The sequence below is a fragment of the Stegastes partitus genome, unplaced genomic scaffold (genome assembly GCF_000690725.1).
Source record: "Stegastes partitus isolate 25-593 unplaced genomic scaffold, Stegastes_partitus-1.0.2 Scaffold35, whole genome shotgun sequence".
NCBI lineage: Eukaryota > Metazoa > Chordata > Actinopteri > Pomacentridae > Stegastes > Stegastes partitus.
In genome coordinates, this window is record NW_007577766.1 from 640,246 (window position 1) to 651,817 (window position 11,572).

The 11,572-nt window shown below is 39.2% G+C and overlaps 1 protein-coding gene across 1 annotated transcript; it reads left to right on the forward strand.

Annotated features, from left to right (window-relative positions):
- Positions 1-302: 302 nt before the first annotated feature.
- ctsc (cathepsin C) lies at positions 303-10,966 on the forward strand. Its single transcript, XM_008301563.1, has 8 exons — positions 303-660; positions 1,229-1,374; positions 2,128-2,282; positions 4,154-4,309; positions 5,049-5,167; positions 7,264-7,395; positions 7,798-8,030; positions 9,170-10,966. Exons 1-8 carry the CDS (start codon positions 501-503, stop codon positions 9,434-9,436), a joined length of 1,368 nt encoding a protein of 455 aa, XP_008299785.1. The 5' UTR covers positions 303-500; the 3' UTR covers positions 9,437-10,966.
- Positions 10,967-11,572: the final 606 nt, after the last annotated feature.

Genomic DNA, 11,572 nt, shown 5'->3' on the forward strand with positions numbered 1-11,572 from the left:
TGAGAGTGAAACGTTCACTGTCGTGTATTTCCTAGTTCGTTGAGGTCAACGTAGACCAATTGTAAGTGTATAAAAGTCTCGATAAGGTAATCATAGTGCGCTTAGACTTGCATATTTTTCGGGAGAGTGATGAACATGAGCTGAAGTTTTGAAGACATTTATATATGAGTACTATTATCTGAGATATATTTCTTGTCTGCTTTCACATTTAGTTACTTGGCTACACTAACAATAGTGCGCATGTGCGGTGCGGTGCGCTGCTTGGCTGCAGGGATCCATCTTGAAAGACAACTCAAACGGTCTGTGCAAAAGTTTCAGTTTGCATTAGTAGCTGTGAGAGGACACAGTGGCAGAGGTGACAAAGTAGGAGTAGAAGAAACTAGGGTGACACTACTAGGGTTAGTTTTATCAGTGTTATCTGTGCTTTCTCGGACGACACAGCTCTGACTCCGTAGTTTTTAAGGTGTTTGTGTGGGCAGGTAAGCTAGCTGAGTGTGAGGATGAGGTTGAGCGGTGTGCTGCTGTGTGTGCTCCTGCTGTGGGCTGAAGGGTCTTGGGGTGACACACCGGCCAACTGCACCTATGAGGACCTGGTGGGAACATGGGTGTTCCAGGTGTCCAAAGGAGGACACGACAAGACCGTCAACTGCTCCGCTCAAGGTAAAGAAAATACAACCTGGCCGCACAATGGGACTGATCACAAGACAAGGAAATAACAGTTCATCCTTGTGGTAATCATGTGACATGTTGAGGCCTGGTTTTAAGTTCAAGACCCTAACTGCCTTGTCTTGTGTTGTGATGTAAATTAGCTTTAAGCTAACACAAATACAATATCTGAATGTAATGCAGTATTTATTGCTAATATCTGATTTTACTTTCACCTTGGGAGTCTGCACAGTCTGCACTAAACTTTGGTTCTCTTTACACATATCTAGAGCTGTACATAATAGTCAAACACTCATTTTCCTGCCTTAAACCTGCTGTCCTTGTTTACATGCATGTTTTTTTTGTGCAAGTGAATTGAGAGCAAAGAGAAATCTTGAGTCAGATTCCTTGCATGTTTACACTTGGTCAGTACAGATGATTCTGATTCTGTGTATAGAAAAAAAAAAACTAGAATTGAAAATACAAGAATAACAATGACGAGAATTGAGTTAGTCTTTGTGGTTAGGGACTGATGAGTGGAAATTTCCCTCCATAAATCATGTGTTGTGGTGTTCATCCTCAGCTACAGGTGAAAGCACAGTGACTGTGACACTGGAGAAACTCTCTGTAGCCACAGACCAGCTGGGCAACACTGGCTTCTTCACCCTCATCTACAATCAGGGCTTTGAAGTGGTCATCAATGGCTACAAATGGTTCGCCTTTTTCAAGGTAAAAGATAAAAAGACACATTCATTCGTTCGTATGAGTGATAACTTTAGGTATTTGGCCATGTTAATGCTGCAAAAACAGTTAATCTCCTAGTTGTTTTCATCTCCCTCCACTTATAATGCCCTGATGCAAACTATTTAAATGACATTTTTTAGACTGTATTGTATGTACTATGTACTTTTCACCTTTATTGATTTAGCTCAGCTGATCACAAGCAATGTAGTCAAAGTTCAGTTCATCATTGTAATGGTGAGAACGGGGTGTGTTTATTGGAAATGACTTGGAAAGGAAATGTCGCTGTGGGTTTTTTTTAAGCACTCCATGACATTAAAGGGTTGTTTCACTATCACTCAATTTCCTCTCTCTTTATCTACCACCATGATATCGGCAAAATATTCACTCTTTAAAAGCAGTGGATTCTGAGTTAATCTTGTGGTCATCTGTTATTTCTTGCCACTCACATGACACTGAGTGGGGGGGAAGTGTCAGCCAATCTGTCTTCAAACCCACATTAAGATTTATTCACATCTACTTCAACTTCCTCATTGTCTGCCTCTTAGTTTATTTTAGTGTAGAGGTATAAGAAGAATGATTTGAGAAAGGACTTTAGACTTGCACTAGATCTCATGATTCCTCCTCAAAGCACATGACTCAGTGATTAATGATTTACTGAAAATAGTCTTCCTTGTATGTTATATTCTGTGGTTATTTCAGTATTAAAACTCTGTTCTATTTGTCCCCCTACTCTTTCAGTACACTGAGGAAGGCTCTAAGGTGACCAGTTACTGTGACCAGATCCTGCCAGGGTGGGTCCATGATGTCCTGGGACGCAACTGGGCCTGCTTTGTAGGGAAGAAGGTAGCTCCAGTACCACCCCGAAAAGATGTGAGACCAGTCTTCAACAGCTGGTATGTAAATTATGACTGCTTTGTACCTCCATTAAAATAAAAAGTAGAAAAACTCAAGCTAACAAGCACAAGACATCAGTGAAAACCTGTTTATACACATAGTCTCAATGCAGGAAGTGTTGCTTTCAGTGTGCAGTTTTGATATTTTTGCTTTATTCTGCACTTTTCCTCCCTTGTTTCCTCCTCTGCTGTGAACCGTGCTAGTCTTACTCACCCTCAGTAAGCCTTAGAAACGGGCCTGCAAGAGGAATTTGCATGTAAAAAAAATCTGATTAGAAAGCGCAGTTACTGCAGGGCCGGTGATATAAAAACTGACTTTGTTTTTGGAAACATGAAGGTGCTTCTTTTAGTCTTTGGCTTCAGTTGCATTTCTATCAGATTGTTTAAAGAGTCAAGTTAGAGTTTTTTAGTAAGTTCAAGCTCATGTGTCATGTAAATCATAATAAAAGAATAAAATATTGTTTCTCTTGGGATCCATGTTATTTAATTTGTAGATAAAGTGATTTAATTCATCACTGTGTTATCCAAATATCTGAGTTAAACAGCAAAAACTGCGAACATCTCTTAACTGTTGAAGTATTTGTTATAATTGTACTGTGATATTTCTCAAACACAGCTGTATCATAAAAATAGAACTTGAATCCACAATATCCCAGCAGAGTCTGTTAAAATGTTTTAATATGTACAATATGTTTGGCCCTGGGACTGTTAAGTTAAAACTTTGCAAGTTTATCCTCATTGTTTTTAGTAAATGGACTTCAGATACTTTCTTTCTTGCCAACATTTTGCAGATATTTATGCTTATCTAAGATTATAGGGAAAAGGCCTTCCAGCACAACTAGCAAGCAAAAGGAGAATGTGTGGCAAGAGTCATATTTGGCCAGTGTGTAGGTAAAACTTGGAAAGTCACTCAGTAATAGACAAAATGTCTCCACACTCAAACTGTCTTTTCCTCACATAAAACAGCCTCACATCGAAATCGAAATGTTAATTCTGTAGTGGTACTAACCAGGATGAAATGAGAAACTTTACACCCATGATGAAAATGATTTACTCTTTTAATCATTTTATTCACTAACTGGATTAATCTTTTCTGTGCATGATTCTGACGGATAGCGTGGTCACTGTACGTCTTCCTTGCCTTAGTCTCTGATGAACATGTTGTTGTGTTTAGAAATGTAGCAACAAGCAAGTCTTAATTTTTCAAGTCACAGTGAAGTAAAGAGTATCACAATAAGTGACTGTGTGGTTAAAATACCAAAACATTTCATTATCATGTACTAGTGACAGACACGTTAGTAAGCATACATATTATTCAACTTAACTCATGTTGAACAGCAGTAAGGAAGGCAGAAACGGCAGGCATTTTCATGATTATGTCCCATATAGTACTTGTGCAAATGCCACCTGTTGTGCAGGGAATAAACAGTAGCTAACAAAAAGTCTTTACAGAAATGTTAAAACATCTATCTCTATTACACAATCTAGTGTGACAGCAGCTTAGCAAACACAAAATGTAGTCAATAAAAATAGTCCAAGTTTCACAAAGGTAGTTTTCTTCCCTTTTGGACATTTACACCTTTATTTGACAGATAATAACATAGTGGGAGACAAAGAACTTAGAACGGGAAGAGAAACGACAGTGTTTGTTGCAGCAGGTCTGTGGAATTCACCTTTTCCATTCAGCTACTAGCAGCTGAACAAATTTTTTTTTTATTGTAGCAGTACTGTATAATGTTCTTCCTGTACCAACTAGCATTGCTCATGTAATGTAAATTTATTTATTTATTTATTTTATTCCTCGGTTGGTGGGGCAGACAAGTCATGTATTCAAAAATCCAACCTCAGACGTATGATTATTCACTCTACAGGCTGCTCCAGAGGCCCTACAAACACAACCTGAACTTCATTGAGTCAATCAACTCTGTACAAAGATCCTGGAAGGCTGCGCCCTATGCAGAGCATGAGATGTACACTTTGCAGGAGCTGCACTACAGAGCAGGAGGGCCCGCCTCACATATCCCTATGTGAGTATATTCTTGCATTTCCTCTTTTATGCTATGAGTTGTCATGGAGGGGGGAAAAAAAGGATGCGCATAGATGAGTAATTTGTGCTCCTAAATTAAAAACTAGGGCTCTGTCCTTTTCGTTTGGTTGGTGGATCCTTATGTACGCCCTAAGAGATGACTACTTTTGCCAAGATGGTTTCTGATCTTCCCCATAAGCATTTCTTACAGTTTTTTTTAATATCAAAAAATATCATATAGCTTTTAGTGGAATGCGTCTGACAGGGCTTAGTCCAGTTGGCCACCAATCATGCAAAATAAGCACATACTTTACCAACCATAGAAGTGAAGCAAGCACTTATAATATTACTCAAAACCACTAGATTCGCCTTATTCAGAGTTATTTAAGGTGGACTTCCATGCATTATCTTCCACAGTTACAGTTGCAATTCAAAAAGTATTCACCCCTCGAGGAGGATTTCCCCTTTTATTGCTTTTCAACATTGAATCAAAGTCAATTTAATTTAGCTTTTTTTTTAATAAAGAATTTACAAAAAAAGACTCTTTTATGTCCAAGTGAAAACAGATTTCTACGAAGTAATGTCAATTAATTGAAAACATGAGGTGTAATGATTCACCCCCTTCAAGTGGTGTTTAACCTTGTCATAGGCATTGTATTACATTGTCTGTTGAAGTGTTTCTCAATGTAGATGTCTGACAGACATTGTCCTTGAAATGTGTCTCTTTATTTTTACTTTAGACGTGCTCGGCCTGCGCCCGTGAAAGCTAATGTAGCCAAGATGGCGGCAGCTCTACCTGAGCGCTGGGACTGGAGAAATGTTGACGGTGTTAACTTTGTCAGCCCTGTGAGAAACCAAGGTGACATTTAACTGTTATCCTAAAGGAACCCTGTTTAATGCTGCCATGTAAAGTTTAAGTTATCCCAATAATCAGCTTTAAAGGCACTGAATGCTAGCTGTATTTTGAATATGTGATATTAGAAATGTAATACAAAGATGCAAACATCATAATTCAGAAGACGGGCAGGTTCAGAGGCAGACAAAGCCATACCTTTACGTTTGACCAGCTGCTGGTAAGCCAGACACTGAACAGCAGCTCGCCAGCTACTTTGCTTTCCTGTTGGCAGGTCTGAGTCTGCTTTGTGCTCTCCTCCTGTGTCTCTGCACAGCCTAGTGTGTGAGTGGAGAGATTATGCGTGCTGAGTACTTTGAGTGTCTGAGAGGGCCTCTGTAGGGTGGGGTTTAAGGATCTGGAGAGGACTGAAGTGTTTCTCTAGAAGCCCTGTAAGCCACTGTGCAGGCTTGTGGAGCATATTTTGCTTCAGTGGAACCAGTCAGGTAGATTATTTTTTTCAGGTTCCGTTTCAGTTCACAAAAATTTGATCGGATTGAGGATAAATTTGTCTGGTTGGTCTTACGTAGGCTGTGATGCAAGGAGCACCCGCACATTGAATCATCGTTCCCATTACTTTTCTATGCAATATTTTGACAACTGCTTGTACAAATACCCCAAAGAAGCTATGATATTACCTTTCAGAATATTTCTATCCATGCTAAGTCAGTATTTGACACACTGCTTATGTTTTAATGACTCTTGTTGCCCACCTAGTGTCTATGATTGACAAATTGCACTAGTCTAATTTACACATACATGTATTTTTCTATCATTGTTTTTAATTTTCTCTGTGATGAGGACCTAGACACGTGAACACGATGAGATGATTGTGATGCCCATGGTCATTTTACTATATATGTATACATGCACATTTCCTTCTTGTGGATGTTTGCCTATGGAAGAACTGTAGTCTGTTGTAAAAATGCATCGATCATTCACAACATTAAAACTACCGGCCTTATATTTTCTAGGTCACTTCCAGCTTCCAAAACAGCTTTAGTGTCCTGTTGTGTCTGACATCAGGATGCTGGCAGCAAATCTTTTGGGTTTTGTGGACTTTAGTGGCCAGGCCAACGCCTTGGGCTCTTTGTCTTGTTCCTCAGACTGTTGCTGTGCAGTTTTTACAGTTTGGCGGGCTGTTGCTGGAGGCTTCCGGCACTGGGAGTGCCATGGAGGGGGATGTACATCATCTGGAACCATGTTTAGGTGGTTGGTGCATGTCAAATACAGGAGCATTGTAGTGTCTTAATGTTGCATGCAGCCTAGACTATTAGGGGAAGATGCAGGTCGAACTGTCAATTTAGCAAATTAAAGCTTCATTAAGTCCAGTGAGAGAGTTTTAACTGTACATCCTGTAAGTCATCACATTGAATCCTCTCAGAAACTCCAACAGCAAAAGTTTCCCCACTAGTGTAGATATCTAATCTAATTGAATAGCTATTACACGTTATTGCTCTTAAGAAAATAAGGTCTTGGACCCACATAAAAACTGTTCTCAGTGTCACCCTGACTTGAATCATTACTACAATTAAACCACCCAGCAAATCCCTGCAGCCTCTGTTCTCTCACCTAATTTGTTTCTGCAGAGCATTTTATTAAGAACCTGACGTCTCACGCTAAGTACAGTGACCAGTTTCTTTAATCAGTGTATCTGTCTCTGTGCCTTGCTTCATTTTATTTTATTTTTTTAATGCATACATTGGCAGTTCAGTTACATACCGGGACAGAAACATTTAGTGCTGAGTAGCATAATGCTTTCTTGAATAAGTGCGCTGTTAAGGTGCACTGAGCTACCAACTTATTTCAGGGGTGTCGTGTCAGCTTGCATGAGGTTGGCAATTTTTGTTGACAGTGTCAACAGTATTGAAATTAGTACAGAATATTAGGAAGTATGTCTTAATGGAATGCTATGTAGTACAACACCACTGCTTAGTGCAGCCTCAGCAATGATCAGAAAAGGTTTGAGTTGGCATTACAAGTTTGGGAAAGTTAGGATTAATCGAGGTGATGTTTTTTATTTCACAGATTTCTCATTGTAAATCTGTTATGTTCTCTTTCAGCATCATGTGGCAGCTGCTACTCCTTTGCCACCATGGGAATGCTTGAAGCTCGCGTTCGGATCCTCACCAACAACACTGAGAACCCCATCCTCAGCCCCCAGCAAGTGGTCTCCTGCTCTGAATACTCTCAAGGTAAACTAACACTATCTAGTTCTTGATCTGATCAATTCACTTAAATAAAAATAGTTGCTGCAGAGCACTGCATATATGAAATACACAAAACATGCTCTGTAGAATATTTATATCGTAAGACACAAGTGTGAGAAAACTCAGGGCTGCCTTCCCTCCTAATCAGAACATGTAAAGTGTTTTTTGAAAAGTGTGTCCTTAGTGCCTTCAGAAAATCAAGCGTTCATAGCTGCCCTGATTAGTACATTTTACTAATTATTTTGAAGAGTCTCTGGGGAAAAACAAGCCTCATTTAATAGTTCATCCTCAAAGAAATTTAAGACAACCTGTAAAAGTATTTCTTGACAAGTCCAAATTGAATACATGTTGAACAAACCACATTTAACATCCATCTCTCATTTTAAGGTTGTGATGGCGGATTCCCATACCTGATTGGGAAGTACGCACAGGACTTCGGTATCGTGGATGAGTCATGCTTCCCATATATTGGGAAGGACTCTCCATGTGGCCTTCCTCAAAACTGTGGCCGCATTTACACAGCAGAGTATGGCTATGTTGGTGGGTTCTATGGCGGCTGCAGTGAGATGGCCATGATGTCGGAGCTGGTCAAGAATGGACCAATGGCTGTGGCTTTTGAGGTACAACAGCTGCTTGCTGTTGAGCTGCTTTTCCTAGACATACATGATGTGCTGTCTGACCAGCAGGGGTTTTGCTCTGTCAGTGCAGTCACCTATTTTCACAACCGGAGATATGAGGCAAACATTTCTACTGCTCCAGATTTTGTTTTCTGAAAGCATCTTCAAGCTAGAGTGCAGGACTTTTACATATAATTGAGCTTCCATTACATTCAAGCTTTTAGCACCGTCAAATGAAGAATAACAGAAAAAAAGCAATTGATGGTGGTGCATATTTCATCAATATGTATATGCAGAGTTTGTTTCACTACTCTGACTGCCAAGAGGGGACAAGAGCAGTTAAAGCTATTAACCCTCAAGACATATTTGTGAATTTTGTAAATAGGCTGAGTTTAAAGGACCAGTGTGTAGGATTTAGTGGCATCTAGCACTAATATTGCAGATTGCATCCAACTGAATATCCCTCCCTCATGACTCCCTATCCAAGCGTGCATAAAAACCTACAGTAGCTGCTGCTTCAACGTTAAAAAAAACAACCCTCTCTAGGAGCACTGTTTGGTTTGTCCATTTTGGGCCAGAAACATGGCGACGCGACATGACAGGCTCCGTGAAAGACAAGCCCTCTCACTCGGGCTCATTCTAAGTTACAGCTAATTATACGTAAACAAAAATATAATTATGAATTCAATATCTGCCAGTAGATGCCTCTGAATTCTACACACTGGTCTTTTAAAACTAACCCATTTACAAAAATGTCTTGAGGGTTATTAGCTTTTTAACATTTGAAATTGCTTTCTTTCTTAAACTGCAATCCTTCCTCTGAACCCAGAGTTGCCTTTTTTTTGGACTATCAAGAACTTTTCTTGAGTACTACATCACCATATTTTGTTTTATATCAGTCTCAACAAAGTGTTTTCTAAGTCCCTGGGAGTACATGTTTAAATTGTCCTTTTAAACTCAAACCACACATGGAACAAAAACCCAGCAATGAACTCATATTGTATTCCTTTATATGTAAATGTAACCTTACCTTCTTCATGGAATGTTTTGTATACTTTATCCTTTATAATACAGTACACCTTCTGCCTTCACAGAGCAAAAAAAGTAAAGTGAAAAAATCAATGCTCTTTCTCCGTCTGCAGGTCTACCCTGACTTCATGCACTATACGGAGGGCATCTACCACCACACAGGCCTTACAGATCCCTTCAATCCCTTCGAGCTGACCAACCATGCCGTGCTGTTAGTGGGGTATGGCCGCTGCCACATGACTGGACAGAAGTACTGGATTGTGAAGAACAGCTGGGGCACCGGCTGGGGTGAGGACGGCTTCTTCCGAATTCGCCGGGGAAGTGATGAGTGTTCCATCGAGAGCATCGCAGTCGCAGCCAACCCTATTCCTAAACTGTAGAAGCTGAAAACTCAGGATGAGAGGCTTCTGAATGATCAATCTCAGTCGTGAAATTTGGATATATTTCCTATGTAGCTTGGCTTTCTTCACTGTTTTGCTTGGAAGGTTGAAAATTTGAAGCTAAAATCTGTAACTTTACACAGTAGCATGTATCAATAGTCACATGGGTAGTCTTATCTTCCTCTCTAATCCTACAAATAGGGTGAAAATCACACATTAAGATGAAAAGTTATGGATTTCAGCTTTAATGCCAATATTCCAAATAGCTTTGAGATACATTACAAAGGGAAGTTACCCAGAATCTGGATCACAATCAAAAGTGTGAGTTTGATTCCTTTTTTAAGCCTAAAACTAGCCTTGCATTTCTTTTTAATGATCCGTCAGCTGTCAAATGCTTAAATGTTTACAGTCGTATACAAAGTATTTTGTTAGTTTCTGTTGATTGGTAAATGAATGGAAACTTGAATTGTGGGTGTCGCTGTTTGTCAAGGCAGTGCCGAGCTGTGAAAGAGATTTTAACATAGAGCCACTAGGAATGAAGGGGTTTCGTTGATACATTTTTCAACCAGGAACACAGACGGGGTGATCACATCAGTGTAGAAGTGGCTATTTATGGCTTGGAGCTTTTCCCTTCACCTCCTTGTCATTCACCTTCTGTCTGTGGATTTCTATGCTGGGGGGGAAAGATTTGTTTTTTACAACCACGAAAGGCAGAAAGGCTAAGAAACCAAACCCAAGTGACATGTTTTGTGCATCTATCCGATATCAGTCTATCTGACAGAACTAATAAATATCACACCATCTATTTTTGGGATTTTGATAGTGACAATGGAAGCATTGGATCCAAACCCACCATGATCTGGCACACATCAAGCCTTTGGGAACTATCTGGCATTATTTCAAATGAAAAAAGGGACACTAGAGCTTGTATTGTAGTTCATTTTTAGGTTTAATCTTGAAAGTTTTTAAACATACCATTTGTTTATAGCTCCTAAAATGAATTTTAATTTGAGGGAAACAGTCAAACTGTTTTTTTAAAGCAGTATTTTTTTTTCTTGTAGTATAAAAGTTGAATTTACCATGTCACCGTATCGTGAATCATTTTTAATTTTTTGATGTTTGCTGATTTCAGCGATCACTGATTAGCTGCCAATTACAATTGTATTCAAGCTATAACTGCCAGTACAAAGTTGGATTCCAAATGGATCGGTACAAACTGTGAATGCCAGTTGTAACATTTTTTTAAGAGAACTGAGAAGTCAGTGTTTGTTTGCTTGTCGGGTGCAAGACCTCGATTCTTTGTCTCAGGGAAGCACAGTGGAGAATTGGTATATCTTTTGTCCTTGCATCAAATAGAAAGCATGACTGCCATGTTTCTCTCGAGGGTCATTTGTTCCCTGCGGAGCGTTTAAAAGGGATTTGTGAATCAGTTACTAAAGGGATGCGGCTGATTGTACTGCCTTTTATTCTGCCTCCCTTTTGCTGCATTTTTGTTTTTGAAATTTGGTGGAATAAAAGCATTGCAAATTGCGTTTTGTTTGTTTTTTATTAAATAAAATTGATCTTCCTGGAATGTTGGATTCTGTGTAAGGTCATGTTTTAATAGTGCTGCTCGGGAGTTTTCTGTGCAGCAAAGGTTTTCATTATATAAACAAAATTATGTGTGACAAGAGCTTACAACAAATCTCATAAGATGAATACAAATGACTACATAGAAGGTTAAATGATGTCCTTTGTGAGCACAAATTTTATATCTATCCAGTGAAGTGGGACACTGATGGAAAGTAACTTAAGTCCTGTTACTCAAGTCCTGTGCTTAAGTGCAGTTAAGTGTGTGTGTTGTACTTGATGATTTAGTGCCACTCTTCAAATATACTTTCTACTCCACTTCCTCTAGCCAACAGCTCCACTATATATAAACAGCGACCTCCATAATTATTGGTACCCCTGGTTAAGATGTGTTAAAAGCCTTAAAATAAAGTCAATTTTTATTGCAGAAGCATACTCTCACACTGAAAATTGTAGAAAAATGTAGCCTACAACTCAACTCAAATGAATTGTTGGCAAAAGGGGGTTGTACAAAGTATTAATATCAAGGGTGATAATAATTGTGGCACACATGATTTGATGTAAAAG